At 42.6% G+C, this 17,191-nt stretch overlaps 2 protein-coding genes across 3 annotated transcripts in view; one reads left to right on the top strand and one right to left on the bottom strand.

Moving 5' to 3' along the window:
• Nucleotides 1-322: 322 nt before the first annotated feature.
• Nucleotides 323-8,466, top strand: kiaa1143 (KIAA1143 ortholog). Of its 2 annotated transcripts, XR_014593315.1 has the most exons (4): nucleotides 323-506; nucleotides 798-951; nucleotides 6,517-8,141; nucleotides 8,364-8,445. XR_014593315.1 is itself a non-coding variant. In XM_083919110.1 (3 exons), the coding sequence occupies exons 1-3, from the start codon at nucleotides 393-395 to the stop codon at nucleotides 6,726-6,728; spliced, it is 480 nt and encodes a 159-aa protein (XP_083775236.1). In that variant the 5' UTR covers nucleotides 323-392; the 3' UTR covers nucleotides 6,729-8,466. The 2 variants fall into 2 exon arrangements, 1 of the variants encoding a protein (XP_083775236.1); XM_083919110.1 differs by having other exon boundaries at nucleotides 6,517-8,466.
• A 472-nt stretch (nucleotides 8,467-8,938) lies between these two features.
• The window catches only part of LOC310950731 (dolichyl-diphosphooligosaccharide--protein glycosyltransferase subunit STT3B-like), an 81,173-nt gene continuing 72,920 nt past the window's right edge, over nucleotides 8,939-17,191 (bottom strand). Inside the window, exons 13-16 of the mRNA XM_083918690.1 lie at nucleotides 12,236-12,409; nucleotides 11,423-11,536; nucleotides 11,026-11,235; nucleotides 8,939-10,515 (exon numbers count right to left, since the gene is read on the bottom strand). Coding sequence (XP_083774816.1) covers nucleotides 10,435-10,515; nucleotides 11,026-11,235; nucleotides 11,423-11,536; nucleotides 12,236-12,409 — 579 coding nt within the window. The 3' untranslated portion in view covers nucleotides 8,939-10,434. The remainder of the gene's footprint in view (nucleotides 10,516-11,025; nucleotides 11,236-11,422; nucleotides 11,537-12,235; nucleotides 12,410-17,191) is intronic.

The following is a 17,191-nucleotide window of genomic DNA, read 5'->3' as shown; positions in this document are numbered from 1 at the left end:
TAAAAAAGGAAAAAAGAAGGCCTAAAATATTTTTACTTTATTACATATGTACTGCGTACTTTATTTTATTTCTATTTTCATTTTTGTTTTGTCTTTGGTTTTCTGGATGTACTTTAGTGTGTTGTCAATGTGTGCGTATGAATATGTGCGTAATGTTTTTGTTGATTCCGAAATGTTCTGAATAAAGTTTTATGAAGAAAAAAAAAGATGACGTACATAATGTTCCACACTCCAGTCCGATAGGTGGCGGCAATGCAACTATAAGCTGGATGCCAGCCGCCAATCTAATCCAGAAGAAGAAAAAAGATGACGTACATGTTGAAGCCGTGCTCATCGCAAGATCTGTTTGGGACATCTTCGTGTTTGTGTTGGAGGCCATTCACTGTTTCGCCATGAACAAAAACAAGGCCAGCGGCGTGTCGTGGGTGAAACCAGCGGAACCGTCCTTTCTCAAGAAGTTTAAAACTGATGTCGGTTATAAGGAAGGGCCGACTGTTGATACGAAGGTAACGTTCTGTTGCTAACTTTACGCTAAGCTAGCAGTACAGACCAGAAGAACACTTAAGAGAAATATTAGCTTTAGCCGTGTGTCTGAGCAGCCTTCTGTGGGTCTGTTATGGGTTTTTGTGACAGTCGGATTCAGTCATTCACTGTCACGGAACAGGTTCGTTCCAACCACGTCCCGTTAACGCCGCTGCGCCGTGACTGACGGAAGTGGATCCATGTGTGAATGTTGTAACGCGTTTGTTGGTTCTCTGATAAACAAGACCTCTGTCTATGCCCTGTTTCCCGCTCAGAGGCAGCTGCTGCCAACACTGGAGGATGACAGCGGCAGTGACCGGGAGGATGAGTTCCCTCAGGTTGTGGTTCTTAAAGGAGGAGATCTGACCGCGGAGGACGTGAAGAAGATCAAGGACCGAGTCCGCCCTGGAGGTGGTGCTGCAGAGAAAGGTCAGACTGAATGAGCAGGAAGCATCTCTTTATGTTAGCGGCCCTCTTTCTTACTAGACATGCAGAATGCTGTGGTCCAGTTTATTTTTTGTAATTTAAGTTTGTATTTATAAACCTGCTACAAGGGGTCATACTACAAAAGAACAATTTGGTTAGGTGTTCCTGGTCAAAAGAAAGAAAATACAAAAATGCAGAGGTACAGGATTACAAACACACAGCCTACTATTTAGAGGTCAGAGGGCTGTTGCATGAAACCTAAATAAGGGATTGAGCCGGGATATTCCGGTTATCCTGGTTTACTTTATTACTTTATCAATAATCCGGTTGCATGAAAGCACAGGCACCAAAGTTCCGATGGAGAATTATTCTGTACTGTTAGCCTGGTCCGGAGCGGGTCCAGGCGAGACCAGAGCAGGTCCAGACGAGACCAGAGAAGGCCCAGACGAGACCAGGGGTCCGTTTCACAAAGCAGGTTTAGTGAAAACTTTGAGTCTGTTAACCCTGAAATGAGGGAAACTGAGTTTTCCGTTCCACAAAGGGAGGTAACTCAAACCCGAGAAAGAGGGGTAACTCTAGCCTGTTTCACAGAGAGAGGTAACTTAAACTCTCGGTCAGTTACCATGGTAACATGCTCTCTGAACCTAACCTGGTCGGGACCAGGTTTTTCTCAGAAAACCTTGAGTTTCTCTCTGTCTCCGCCCTCTTTCAGCCACACACAGTGTTTGATTTCCTCATTCATTCAGTCAGCAGGCGAGTTTTGGCGTAGTATGGTTCTGTCGTCTGTTTTTTCAGAAAATCATTGCAAAAATCAGTCCTTAGAAGTTATATTAGGTGGCGACTATTTCCACTACCATGGCATGTACTTTTGATAATGATCCCGTGGATGAAGGTGCAGCATTACTGCGCAGAGAATTAAATATTCGTCGGGAGATGATTATCAAACTATTGATTATAGATGTTCTTGCATTTCCAGGCAATTATCTTTTTGAGCGGTACCGTTTCATATCACAGCAGATATTATGTGTTGCGCTGCGTTTGTTTTGCAAAAGGGAGTTTTTTTATACAGCTTATAAAATTCATTCAGTAGGCCTACATTAGAAATTATATTAGGTGGTGACTATTTCACTACCATCCTTTTGATAACGATCCCGTGGATGAAGGTGTGGCATTACTGCACAGAGAATTAAATATTCGTCGGGAAACGATTATCAGACGTTCGTTAATATACTGCAGCAAAATGATTAATTAATTACAATTATGATTAATAATAATAATAATAATTACAAAATGAAGTAAGTTGAAGTTGAATGTATTTGACTTAGCGTTTCCTAAATATAATCCCAGCTTTTCGTGCAACTCATAGGTTCAAAAGTGTGTGCTTTTAATTGGGTTACTGGTATATAAACTACTCCTATATAGCCTTCTGATCCAGAATATCACCTATAATGCGAGGGGGTGCATTTCACGGCAGGGGTGCTGAATACGGCACAACACCGTTTCATGTCACAGTCAATCATTTACATACACACCTCATCCGTCCCTCATTTCCAAAATTAACAACCAAAGTCATGCTCTCACATCCCAGCAGATATTGTGTGTTGCGCTGTGTTTTTTGCAAATGGGAGTTTTTTTTATACAACATATAAAACAGCCACTTACGGTAATATTTACTTTACAATGTAAAACATGCTCACCATGAGATTGTGCCGATGTTTTACCTGTTTGAACAATGTTTTTATGTTTCATCTCAAGCTGCTGCCAAGTGCGCTTCTCCCCTGTGGGAATGCACCTAAATTAAATAAATGAATAGGCTACCACTCAAGCAGTTTCCCCTGTGATATTACATGATGAGCGCACGTTCAACACAGACATTAAAATAGCTGTACTGAACGTGCGCTCTCTTTTAAACAAATCCTTTATCATTGACAATGTAATTTTAGATAACAACCTAGACAGCATTCTCCTTACAGAGACATGGCTTGGCACTGATGCACCTGTTGTTCTCACTGAGGCTTCCCCACCAAATTTTAACTTTTTATTTTCTACCAGAGGGGGACAAAGAGGAGGCGGAACTGCGTCAATCACCAAAGACTGAAGTCAAATGAAGTCTTTTTTAACAAATATTTATCATTTGAGTATCATGCCTTTGTTTTTAGCAGCCCCCCCATCCTCTGTATGACAGTCTACAGACCACCCCGCTATTCCACCTCTTTTAACAGTGAACTCTCAGAGCTACTGTCAATAACATATAGCACTTATAACAGAATACTAATAACCGGCGATTTTAATTTACACATAGATAATTCCTCAGATCCTATGTCGAGAGAATTTTTAAACCTTCTCCATTGCCTTGATTTTAATCAACATGTCACGCAGCTGACCCACAGCAGGGGGCGCACCTTGGACCTGGTCATAACCTATGGCCTGTCCATTGGTGCACCCTCTGTTGTGGACCTGGCTGTGTCTGACCATTTTTGTGTGTTTTTTTACAATCATCAGTTTTAACCAGCAGGAGGCCCCAGTGAGAACAGTGAGGAAACGCTACCTAACTTCTGAAGTGGCTGCAAATTTTATCCAGATTTTACAGAGCACTCCTGCAGAAATTTTACCAGCACCATGTGATTTTATTGTTGACAATTTTAACCATAAAATGAAATCACCACTGGACTTGGTGGCTCCACTCTCAATAAAAAGAAATATGACAAGACCGGACCAGAAAACTAAAGAGAGACTGCAGGAGTGCTGAGAGGAGATGGAGAAAAACAAAACTTACAGTTCACTATAAAATTTTACGTGAACATCTCAAAACATACAATAACGCAATCAAACAGTCAAGAATCTCCCATTTCCATAAACTAATCAACGAACATAAAAACAACCACAAATTCCTCTTCTCCACAATTGACCTTTTAACAAACAAAAATTTTAATAGATCCTCCAAAACACCAACTGACGCCCTTTGTGAGGACTTTGCAGACCACTTCAGAAATAAAATCAATGACATCAGATTGAGTCTTTTACCCTAACAGATTTCCAATGTTGACACACCTGGATCATTGATTTTACCCGAGGAAACACTGGAGAGTTTTGCCCTGGTTGATGCGGGGACACTTGGTCGAGTCCTCTCCCAAGTAAAGTCCACAACCTGCCTATTAGATCCGATTCCCACACCGTTTTTCAAAACACTTTGTGGATTCTTTGAGGATCAGCTTTTATACATGGTGAATTGCTCTCTTCAGACGGGGGTCTTCCCCGCCTCCTTTAAAACGGCGGTGGTGAAGCCCCTTCTGAAGAAGAGCAATTTAGATCCCAACATCTTTAATAATTATCGGCCTGTATCCAACTTACCGTTTTTAAGTAAAATTTGGGAAAAACTTGTTTTCAATCAAGTAAATGACTTTTTAATTGCAAACAACATTTTTGAGAAGTGTCAGTCTGGTTTCAGGGCGAACCACAGTACAGAGACAGCCCTTTTAAAGATTTTAAACGACATCAGGTGCAACTTGGATAACAATGAACTCACAGTCTTGGTACTACTGGATCTAACCGCCGCCTACGATACAGTAGACCATCACATTTTATTAGATAGACTGAAAAACCTGGTCGGCCTCTCTGGTACTGTTCTTAACTGGTTCATTTCTTACCTCACAGATCGACACTTCTTTGTAAGTATGGATACATGTTCCTCAGAAACCCACAAAATAAAGTGTGGTGTTCCCCAAGGGTCAATTTTAGGTCCAACTCTTTTTAATCTTTACATGCTTCCCCTTGGGGACGTCATCAGGAGGCACGGCATCAGCTTTCATAGTTATGCTGACGATACGCAACTGTATATCGCCGTGTCTCCTGATGACACAGGACCTATTGATGTCCTTTTTAACTGCATTTTAGATATCAAGACATGGATGGCAGGAAATTTCCTACAGCTCAACCAGGACAAAACAGAGATTTTACTCATTGGTCCTGAGGGCCAGAAAGAGAAACTTTTACCAAAGTTACAGAAATTTAAACTATCACAATCTGTAAAAAATCTGGGTGTGATTTTTGACTCTGAGCTCAGTTTTATTCCACACATCAAAAATATAACAAAATAGGTTTTTACCATCTTAAGAACATAGCCAGAGTCCGCCCGTTTCTCTCTCAGGCCAGCACGGAGGTGCTGATGCATGCTTTTATTTCTTGTCGTATAGACTACTGTAATGCCCTGCTCTCTGGCCTTCCCAAAAAGAGCATGTCGAATCTACAATTATTACAAAACTCAGCTGCACGAGTGCTGACAAGGACCAGAGGGCGGGAGCACATAACACCAGTTTTAAAGTCGCTGCATTGGCTCCCCGTGCGTTTCAGGAATGATTTTAAAGTTCTTCTACTAGTTTTTAAGTGTCTTAAAGGTCTTGGGCCCTCTTACCTATCTGATTTGCTTTTACCTTATCGGCCGATGCGGACCCTGAGGTCCTCCGGCACCGGCCTTTTAACCATACCACAGGTAAGTTCAAAAAAGCACGGGGAGGCGGCTTTCAGTTATTATGGGCCCCGACTGTGGAACAGCCTGCCGGAGAGCCTCAGGGTCGCTGAGACTGCTGAGGTTTTTAAAAAGAGGCTTAAGACCCATCTTTTTAACCAGGCTTTTAATTAATTGATTTCTTTTAGGCAGTGCTAATCAGAGCACTTTTTATCCTTTTTTACTGTTTTAATCTCTGTGTTTTAGCCTTCATGCTTTTATGCTCTATGCTCATGTCTTATGCTCTAATGCTTTTATTTTCTATTTAATGTTTTAGCCTCTATCCTTTTGGGTGTGGTTGGCCCCCCAAAAGGTAGCTTCCTCTAGACTCCTCTGTACCTCAGGTCTCGCTGTCCGGCCATGTCTCTGTAGTGACAGCTAGCGTTGGTGTAGGTGTGAGTCTGTGCATCTGTGTGCCTGCATGGCTGTGTGTGTTTATGTGAATGTGTGAATGAACGTATATACATTTGTGTATGTCTCTGTGCATGACTGTGGGAGGGTTGGGTTCTTTTAACTTTCTTCTCCTGATTTTATTTGATGTTTCTCTTCTTCTGTACATCTCTGTAAGGCACGTTGCGATACTTTTCTGTATGAAAAGCGGCATATAAATAAAGTTTGAATTGATTATTGTGATTGCAAAGGACTACATTTGAACTTACGCACTGACCCGAGCAGCAATGTTCTCTCGCGCAGTCTCTCTGTCTTTTGCTGCAGCAGCGGTGTCACACTTTCTCTCTCTCGCATATACACACATATATATACACATATATATATATATATATATATATATATATACACACGTGTGTGTGTGCGTGTGTGCGTGCGTGTGTGCGCGCGTGTGTGCGCGCGTGCGTGCGCGCGTGCGTGCGTGCGTGCGTGACCCCCACAGGTAAAAAACTGGGAGAGGATGAGGTTCAGGAACTTGTGTCAGTAAGAAGCGACACTGAAAACATCAGACAAATTCAATGAACAGCAAGTAACTCAGTTGTGTTTTACCAAATGAAGGTGTGTGTTTCTGCTGACATTGTCCAGACTTCATAAGAGGAAATGTGTCTTGTCCACAGATGATGGACCCCCTCCTGATGGTAAAATCCTATTCAAGAAACCAGCCAAGCGCTCCTCTGACAAATTCCAGGGCATCACTGCCAGCTCCAGCAAAAAGAAGAAGAGTGATGGGGGAGTGGAGGAGGAGAAGAAGGAGGTGAAGTCTGCAAAGAAAGTCAAAAATAACAGCCTGCTGTCATTTGGAGGGGATGAGGAGGAAGAGGAGGACTAAATGTTGGATAATTTATGCTGGTGGAATATAAGACTGTCATTGACCCCTGTGATATAAAGGAGTCAAAGTGACATTTGAATATTAATGGTAAAATGTTTTATGATCTCAATCTTGAAATGAGTTCTGTCCGGAGTCCATCAACAGTGTGCAGCCTGTCCACTCTAGTTTTTAAATGACAGTGCAGGTGTTTTTGCATGTTCAAGCCCAGGGACTCCAAAAAGTCTACACTTGATTTTTACTGTTTACTGTCATCAAGAATGAACTTCTTGAAGGCATCTTTTTTGTTTTTTTCATCATCACTGTATATGAGAACAGGGATGATTTCCACCCCAGGGACACTGAGACAAGCTCAAATTCAGTCTGCTGAACAGAAACAGACAGGAGCGACTTCCTTAATCCTGTCAGTGGCAAAAACAAATACTTGAGGTGGATGGATACAGTGGGTGTGCAGGTGCCCCGTTTGATTACACGGGCCAGACCGCAGTGTTCACGCTCAATACTGGATACATTTTAAATAAAAGGCACTTATACAGAAATACATGGGGGAATAGGGTCCAGGTTAAAAACTACTGAAATTCTCCTTTAACATTGTCTGTTTAACATTATTCAATGAAATTAGTCAAATGAATCATATTTACAGAAAACGGCTAGCATACGTATGGTAATAAGGGCAAAGGTCACTAATAATAAAACCCCTGAACCATTCAGCCTTATGAACCCCATTGTATTATTGAGCTGTCTGCAAAGTCCCAACGCACATGTGCCTGTATTGTCACGTAAGTGCACCAGCAGTGAGTCTTCAGAAATGGTACAGCTCAGCACTTCAGTGGCGTACAGTGCCAAAACTTTGTTTACCTACCTCAAACAACTTTCAAGTCTCTGTAAATGACCCCCATAGTAAAACCTTTGGCCAACAGTACAGATGTATGCAAATTGTAGTTAATGGGCTGAATAAATGGAAAAGCAACAGTGTGATTCTATGTATAACATGTCCTTTTTCATCAAAGATCTGGCAAGAGAACATCAGCAGCAGTTAATGAAACAGGGCTAAGAAATCAGTGCATGTTTTCCACACATTTGTGTAGTCCAAAACAACAGGAGCGAGGCTGAAGCTGTACTTCTGGGGTTTCAAGGTGCTCCTCCAAACATCTGGTTGGTAAACTATGCAATTTATTCTGATAAATGGAAATGAAGCAACCCCAGGTACAAAATGTGGGAGATTATTGGTAGTTAAATAATAAGATTGTACACTGACCTGGGTGAATACAATTGTTAGCAATAATCTTCTTTTTGAGAATGCACTTACAAAAAAAAAGAAAAGGTATTCTGTTGTTGAATCCAGTGACACACTTTTGATGACAATTCCCCCTTGGTTTTGGTCCCTTCACCATCCTTTCCATCCAAAAAGAACACGTTCCAGTTCCTGGTCACTCACCCCCTCCTGGGGACGTGACATGGCTCCAGACTCTCCATAACTGCAGTCCAAACACATTTAAAGATGCTTCTCATACTGAATAGCTTTGTATCCCCTGTGGTGTCTTCAGAACAGTGTTTGCAAGTGCTTATTGTAGAATGTGTGTGTGTCATTTATTGATGTATGAATATGTTCTAGCTTCGACAAAGGAACTGGAACAGTTGATGTAGAAACCATGCATTCTTGTTAATGCAATTGTACATTTAAAAAAAAAAATTTGTGTGTATTTTCAGAGAATGACCGCGTAACATTTGAAAAATAAAACATTAAATATACTGTACAACATGCTGTGTTGGACCCTTTTTGGGCCGGCACAGTTGTGCTGTACTGTAGCTTGTTCAGGTCGTACTGACTTTACAGTGACTGGTCGAGAGGAAACTGACTGAATTGTTAATGTCCTGAGAGCCACATGAGAGAACGGCCTAACTTCATCTACTGCAGATCAAGTCTTTGTTCTATTCTCAAGCTGCTTCTGCCACTTTCATCCCTGGTTGGTCAGAGATCGTTTTAATTCCCTTTGGTCAGAGCAAGGCCGTTTCCCACTTTCCAGTCTTTATGCTAAGCCAACCAGCTGGAACTCCATCTTTACTGTGCAAACACAAGAGTGGGATCACACTTGAGAAAGCAAATCAGCTTTTCTTTCTAAAGTAGTAACTTGGGTCGCAATAACATGACATACACATCAGTTGCACACAAGGAGTGAATGAGGCACTGCAGACCTTAAAGGATCACGAGGCTAACTTAACTGGAACTGAAAGATGCATTTTGAATATACAGTAAGTCCATTTTAACCTAACCAGCTGTGTGAGCCAATGGAAATAAAAACAAGAGTGTTATTTCAACCTATTTATTCAAAAAGGCATGTTTTATTCTCACACCAGCATCCAGATCATTACAATTAATGGAAGAAACCTTGACTTAGAAAATCCAAACTGGACAGAATTCTTGCTTTGCTTGTTGGGACATGGCCTTCAGTCACCGCAGCCTCCATCGTCCATGTCATAAATACACTCAGTGACTGCTGAACTTTGGGAAATATGCCATTTATTTCTATTAAGGCCAATGTTGTGCTCTTCACCTGGGCTGGCTTAAGTTGGTGTTCTGACAAAACCTCACAACAAAATCAAAGTCAGCTTAAGCAGAGTGGATGGTTTTCTTATCTTCAAAAATAAAGAGTTTTCAATTGTAGGGAACATTTTATATCACAGGGGGATCAAATGACACTCAAATCACAATGTTTCACATGTTGGAAGAAATGTTATGTCACTGGTTGCATGACAGAACTATAAAGGTCAAAATGAAAAAAATGTGGAAACTCAGCCAATTAGAAAGAAGCACTAGAGTGTAATGTTTTTAATCCTGTGAAAGGCTCGTCAGCTCAGAGACCTTTTTCTAAATGAGGGTGGGGGGACATCTATCAGAGTGCAGTGGAAGATCTGACCGGAGATCAGATACAGCGGTGGACTCACGACAGAGTGACAGCCCTGCTGACAGCGAGGTGTGTGGAGACACCAACTGAAGAGTGTGTTCAAATGCTCCTGGGCACCGACAGCTGAAGTGTCTGAGCTGAGCTTTAATGATCACACCGGCAGACATGACACACATCCCTTGTTACCATATGCTACTAGCAACAAATGGAAAGTACTTTCCAGTGGCATTGACTCCCAAATGATTTGCAGTTAACCTCACATTCCATGGCACTCAATCTTTCTCAGTCCAAAGCAGACGGTTTAGTAAACATGCAGCCAGAGGGATCATTAAAATCAGGGGCGGGGTAAGGGCGTGGCTACTTGGGCTTTACAGTAGTTGGAAAAAAGCTAGGTGTGGTGGATTTCCCTCCTCTCCTCTGAATGATGCAGTGCATAGAGCAGTCCCACACTGAGTCCCTGTGTTAAGGACAGCTAATCTATCTTGCTCTCTCCCATCACATTCAAGTAGAAAAAGAAAAGCAGGTCAAAGTTCTCAGCTCCTCACGTTAGAACCGGTGTAGGGTGGATCTGGGACTAGCCAACATCTCCTGGACCCTGCTTATTAGGTTCAAAGGTCAGCTGGGCTTCCACACATTCTCTAAGGTGATGATTACATTTCCAGCCTGGACCTCCAGGTGAGGGATGACGGGGGTCTGGAAAAGCTCTGTTGTTGATTGGTGATTTACTGTTGCTGCATGTTTTTGTTGAAAGTTTTGTGTTTGTTTCTCTCCCATCAACAATGTGCCTGTGGGTGGAGGACTTTCTATAAAGATTTCTTGGTCTGTTTCTTGCCCTTCTTGAGGAGAAGCTTGTTCTTGATGTAGCCACGCTTCCTCTTGGCTGTCTGCAGAGGGAATCATATCATTCTAGGTTCAAAATCAAGCCTGGCTCTAAAACTCTTCAGTAACCACTGCAGCTTCAGAACACAAATACACGTGCTACATGACAAGGACAAACTTTTTCAATTAGATCAAAAGTCAGACTGTAAGACTCTTTATGTCTATGCAACAAAAATATCTGTAACTTACATAACGGCTTCATTTTCTGTGTTTTTTCTCCTACTGACCTCTATTATACACCATTATATGTATAGGTTTAGCCAGCCACAAAATATATACAATAATAATTACAGCATGTACCTAAATTAATCAAATATATATATATATATATGATAAAACCTATATATATATATATATATATACATACATACATATATAAAACTGATAATACAGCCTTTATTTTGCTCATGTATTTGTAAAGAAAAGTGACGAGCCTGCCCTAACCCTACCATAAAACTACTTTCTGCCTACTGTGGACAAGACTCACTCCAGTGGTCAAGGAGGATCCAGCTTACCTTTTTGGAGGTGTACTTCTGCTTAATGGTGTCAGTGTCTCGCAGCTTGTGCTCTATGCGGTCTCTGTTCTCCAGCTTTTTGACCTTATAAATCCTGACCAACCAGTGCTCTGAGGTGAAGGCTTCCTCCAGGTGATTCAGCTTTATGTCCTTGTTGCCGATCTCAGCGTTGCGTGTTCTGTCAAAGCCTGGTGGCGTCCGGAAGTCCAACTGTACAGAAATTAAAAGAGATGAAGTTGTTTAAGTCTGAATTCTATTTGTCCATTTGAAACTATTTTGTCAAGCTTAATGTTACTCATGCCATCAATTCTTTTGTCAGTTTTGTCAGTATAACCTACGATACAGATACTTTCTCAGTGGAGGAGGGGTACATGTTGTGCAGAATGAATATTGGTACCTGCATTTCTCCAAAGCGGTAGTAGGACATTTTGTACATAAGGCAGTTGAGTAGGGTAGAGGAACCAGCTTTGTCCACTCTAAACTCTCCCTGCGGGGTAAAGTAGTCACTTTCCTGGGTTGAGAGGTGAGATAGAGAGACAGATGGAGAAAGAAAAAGTGAACTCACATGCTTTGATCCATGATTTCATTAGCCTGGAAATCCAGACCCACATCTATCCAGACGTAGGGTCTGGGAACGATCAACAGACCTTCCCAACTCAGCGGGCGGCAGTTCAAAATACCACTGCACGCAATTGGATATACACTATGACCAATCAGAGCAATGAACAAGGTGACGTATCTACGTTTAGCCACCAGAGTTGAGGCCAAAGCCGTTTCCAACAACCGCTGTTCATCCCCCACAGCCATCTTTGTTGTTTGCTCTACAGTCCTGTGCTCTTCCAACTGAGCTATCAAAGGGGCTGCTACGACAGAACATGACTGTCATCATCAGGTACGCCAGCCCATAACACACAGCATGATTTGACTGGTGATTCTGGATTTTCTGACATAGTTAATGAGCTCCCAGAGAGTGGCCAGAGCCAAGGGCAGAGCTAACTGAAATTTGCTGGTGGAGGGTCTAGATTTCCAGGGTATGATTTAATTTGATTTCCCTCAGGAGGCACATCAAACATTCATATGAATTCCCCTAAGCATGCATCCATCATCTCTGCACTAAGGGTGGAACTACTGCAGTGGGCTCACCTTCTCTCATGTCTCTGGTGACAAAAGCTACCCACTAATGCTACTGAGTGTGTGTAACCTCTCCTACCCTGATGTCCCTGGGGTGCTCCCCCTCTGCGATGCGCACCATCCACAGAAACTTGTTGATGTCATCGCCCGAGTAGCCAATCACCCCGCCAAAGATGATCAGGACGTAGTCAACATCCAGTGACCTCATTATTTCATAGGCTGCAGTCTCATTGGATGACATGGCTTTGCCCACCTGAGGGAACAAAGATACAGCAGTTCATTAATTTCCATTCAATAGAACTACCGTAGGAAACTCCATGGATAGGGAAGGGGCACTGAAAACAGTAGAGCTTTGAAGGAACTTTGTCAAGTGTGAGAGAATAACCCTGATAGCATCATCGTGATGGGGTTATCTCGGAGCTTTCCCCATTGGTGATGCAAAGTCAGGTATATATATATAGGCTGAATATGTAGCACTAATTCATTAGGAGTGCCATTAAATACACACAGAGTACGCCCATCCAGTGTCCACCATCAGGTTTTTGAGATCCTACCTTTATCGGGGTAGAGTGCAGTGTAGTTCCACATAGCTCAACTAGGAGCTGTTATATTATGTAACCATGGAGAAATGCCCTGGAGGCAAAAAAGTCAGTAGTAGGAAACAAAATCATTATAGCCAAGTTATATTGAAACTGGCTATAACGTATATTAATGTAAAAAATAAGATATTCAACCTGTTGTGTTCAGAAACAGTGAGAAGATTTTGTGTCACTATAAGGTACACAGACACAGTTTATATTGTCCCTATCAATAACCTCAAAACCATACTTTTAAGATAAGGATAAACACGTCGTTGTTACTGAAGTGAACATAACTAAACATACTTTGTTTTCTTTTAAATGTTTCCATATTTCATTTTGCAAAAACTTTACTGAATTTTCAATGAGGATTTTCTTTTCTTCTCAAATATCTATCAATCTATATTTTTCAAAAAGGTGCTTTAGGTCACTTGCTCCAGTATTATCCAGACTTTATCTGTTAGTTTGATTTGGAAAAGGTGGAAAGTAAAGCCGGATAATTTCTGAGCATCACAACAGTTAGCTGTCAAGTTTTTACAAACCTCTTGTTAAACCCTCAATCGTATTCTTTTCCTCTCTCACTGGTTGTCCTGACAACTGCAACATCCCGCTGATGCAGTCCAAGTTGTTTATCTGATTAAGTTTGAGAAATTTGACAGTGAAGAACACCAGTCGGCTCCATGTTGTGGTCCCTCCCACTACAACTATCGTTTCGGTCACCATCAGAAACACAACGGGCGTGACTCGGGGAGTGGTACCGAGGTCCCATGTATTCACCAAAGACATTTTTGTCAAGGTCCCTTGTTCCAATCTTGGGAGGCGCCATCTTGTCAGACATTGACTCATTTCCTCTGACCAAAAAAGGACATGTATGTGACGTTGGGGGGAGGGAGATGCATCCATCTGGCTGACCATTACCTCTGAGGAGAAGCGAGGGCCAGAGGCGAGCGGTCACTCAAGAGGCCATGCCCCTAATTATTCATAAACTTTAATATATAAAATAAAATAAAAACTAGCCTGGTACAAAACAATTCACCCCCCCTCAGTGTTGTCATGGAGGATATGGCCTAAACATTTGGTCATTTGTACCAAGCCTTAAATAGAATAGAATAGAATTACTTTAATGATCCCAGACTGGGAAATTATTTTGTGGGTCAGCAAAATAAACACTTTGTACATAACATAAATAGAATCCAATATATACATAGTGTATATATACAGTGTACAGTGTGCTATAAACAAACAATAATAATATATACAAAAAAATATGCAAAATATACTATAACAATAATAATATATACAACAAAACAGTTCTCTGTCAGGCAGAGGTGAGAGAGTGATTATATACAGTGATGGATTGTGGCAGGAAAGATTTCCTGAATCTGTTGCTACAACAGCGAAGCTGAAGCAGCCTTCTGGAGAAGGTGCTCCGCTGTCTGACCAGTGTGAGTTGGAGAGGGTGGAGAGGATTATCCATGATGAATAACAGTTTATTCAGTGTCCTCCTCTCCACCATAGCCTCCAGAGTGTCCTGTTTGCAGCCAATCACAGAGCCAGCCTTCCTGATCAGTTTGTTGAGTCTGTTGGTGTCGCTGGCTCCAATGATGCTTCCCCAACAAACCACAGCAAAGAAAAGTACACTGGCCACCACAGACTGATTAAAGATCTCCAACATCTTGCTGCACATGTTGAAGGATCTCAGCTTCCTCAGGAAGTAAAGTCTGCTCATCCCCTTCTTGTAAACAGCTTCAGTGTTAGATCTCCAGTCCAGTCTGTGGTTGATGGAAACACCCAGGTACTTGTAATCCTCCACCGCCTCCACATCCTTTCCCAGAATGCACAGGTTAGAAAGCCGCCTTCCTCTTCTTCCTGAAATCTATCACCATCTCTCTGGTCTTGCTGATGTTCAGCCGCAGGTGATTCTGTCCAGTCCATTTCACAAAGTTGTCTACCAGTGCCCTGTACTCCTCCTCCTGTCCCTCACTTATACACCCAACAACAGCTGAGTCGTCAGAAAACTTTTGCAGGTGACACGACCCAGTGTTGTACTGAAAGTCAGTGGTGTATAAGGTGAACAGGAAAGGATACAGTACAGTCCCCTGTGGAGCTCCGGTACCACTAACCACCACATCAGACAGAACATTGCCCATACGGACAAACTGTGGCCTGCCTGTCAGGTAGTCAGTAATCCAGGAGATCATTGTGTCATCTACTCCCATCACCTTCAGCTTCTCCCCCAGCAGCAGTGGTTGAATGGTGTTAAAAGCACTAGAGAAATCAAAGAATGTGATTCTCACAGTACCTTCTCCACCATCCAGGTGCAAATGGGCTCGTTGCAGCAGGTAGATGACAGAGTCATCAACTCCCAAGTGGGGCTGGTAAGCAAATTGCAGAGGGTCTAGCAGGGCTCTCACCTGCGGCCTCAGGTTGACAAAAACCAGTCTCTCCAGCACCTTCATGACGTAAGATGTGAGGGCCACTGGTCAATAGTCATTGAGGTCTGATGGTGTCGACTTCTTTGGAAAAGGAACCAGGCAGGAAGTCTTCCAAAGCACTGGTATTCTCTCCTGACCAAGGCTCAGGTTGTAGAGGTGTTGTAGGACAGGAGACAGCTGGCTGGCACATGTCTTCAGGATCAAGGGGAATATACTTAGGGATCAGCAGAACAAGGTTGTGGTCAGATCTTCCAAGAGGGGGGAGGACTGTGGGACTGTATGCATCCTTAGCATGTGCATACAACAGATCCAGTGTGTTACAGTCTCTGGTGGGGCAGTCAACATACTGGTGAATTGTTGGAAGGGTTTTATCCAGTGCGACGTGATTAAAATTCAGCAGTGATGACAGTAAATGTGTTAGGATGCAGTGTCTGTATCTGGGCAACAGCGAAGTGGATGATGTCACAGGCCAGCGCTGCATCAGCTGAAGGAGGAACGTACACCACGATAATGATGGCAGACGTGAATTCCTAGGGCAAATAATAAGGCCTCATCCCCACAGTCAACAGTTTAATGTCCGGGGTACAGAGACGTTTCTTCACGTGAACATGTCCGGGATTACACCACCTCTCACTCACGTACAGTGCAATCCCTCCTCCTTTTTCTTTCCGCTGCTAGTCACGTCCCTGTCCTAACAGTGCTGAAGCTGGGAATCGCCACGCTGTGGTCCGGGATGTGTGAGTGAAGCCATGTCTCGGTGAAACACAACACACTGCACTCACGATATTCCCTCTGAGCCTTTATCAGCGCGGTGGGCTCGTCCGTCTTGTTCCCCAGAGACCTCACGTTTCCCATGACGATCGCCGGTACAGCCGGTCTGTGTCTCCTCCTCTTCACCCTCCGTTTCACTCAAGCTCTGCAGCCACGGCGTCTCCTCCGCAGCTCCTTCAGGACCTCAGGTCTGGCTCCAGGCAGCAGTACAGGTTCACACAGCGCAATCAGCTGGTCGTGTGTGTGAACAATGCGCTCAGTGATGCGCTCCTGACCCTCCGTCGCTAGGGTTAGCAAAAACATCACAAAAAGTGCTGTAAAAGTTCAAAAAAGAAAAAAAAGAAAGGTGTTCGTCCTCTCCTAGTCTCCAGAGAAGAGTTGCCAAAAGTTCAGCAAAAACCAGAACACAAACACAACAAAAACTTTTTAAAAACATAAAAACCCACGGGTGCTGCTGTTACAGGCTGACACCTAGTACGGTGCCATAGCAACCATATAGGTTTAATTATGCAACCAAATAGGTTTAATTATGCTGTGAAAATGGCCTGTTTAACATGGGGGTCAATGAGAAACTGCTCTATTATGAAACATGCCCCTAGTGGACACTCAGAGAACTGACATTTTTGGAGCTTCCTGATTGGATCAACCAGGAAGTCTCTGTGGTTGGGGCTTGGTATTCGTCCATAGAGCTAAGCAAGCTGCGTGCGCAACCTCTTATTGAGTGTGTATGTGGAACCGATGCAATTGCGTCTGAGAATGAGTATGAAAAAATAAATAAAATTATGGACCCAGGAGAGGGGGGTAATAGTTTGAGAATTAGTCACTAATTTATGAAAACAAAGTGGCAAATCTATAAGAAAATTTATTTTAAAAATACTTTTTTGAAGTTTACAAAAATTAAAGCTACAAGGTCCGATGACATCATGTATGACAGGTGCTGGTTTGTTTCAGCCAGGAGCTCCTTTATAGCACTGAGCCAAAGAATTGTGGTAACCTCAGAAAAAAAATTAGAACAGATACAGACAGCTCTCATCTTAACTTTTTTCAATATTTCACTATCTGCAGAGTAGCGTACTGTTTTTGTGGATGAGAGACTGCATTGTGGTGCTTATAAGGTTATAAGTGCAATAAAACTTTAACACCACTATTATTCCAAAGGTGGCTTATGACGTCATCGGACCTTGTAGCGTCCTTCATTCATTCTAAACTTCAAACACAGTATCCTCAAAGCAATTTCAGTCAAAAACAACT

This window comes from Echiichthys vipera (genome assembly GCF_963691815.1).
Source record: "Echiichthys vipera genome assembly, chromosome: 8".
Taxonomy (NCBI): Eukaryota; Metazoa; Chordata; class Actinopteri; order Perciformes; family Trachinidae; genus Echiichthys; species Echiichthys vipera.
Note: the sequence above shows the minus strand (reverse complement) of the source record. Positions and strands in the feature narration are given on the sequence as shown.

Excerpts from the sequence above, each read along its gene's own strand:
- kiaa1143 (XM_083919110.1), top strand. The coding sequence starts at position 393 with ATGAACAAAAACAAGGCCAGCGGCGTGTCGTGGGTGAAACCAGCGGAA. Across the intron at positions 507-797 it reads GGCCGACTGTTGATACGAAG|AGGCAGCTGCTGCCAACACT; the intron begins GTAACGTTCTGT and ends TTTCCCGCTCAG. Across the intron at positions 952-6,516 it reads AGGTGGTGCTGCAGAGAAAG|ATGATGGACCCCCTCCTGAT; the intron begins GTCAGACTGAAT and ends TCTTGTCCACAG.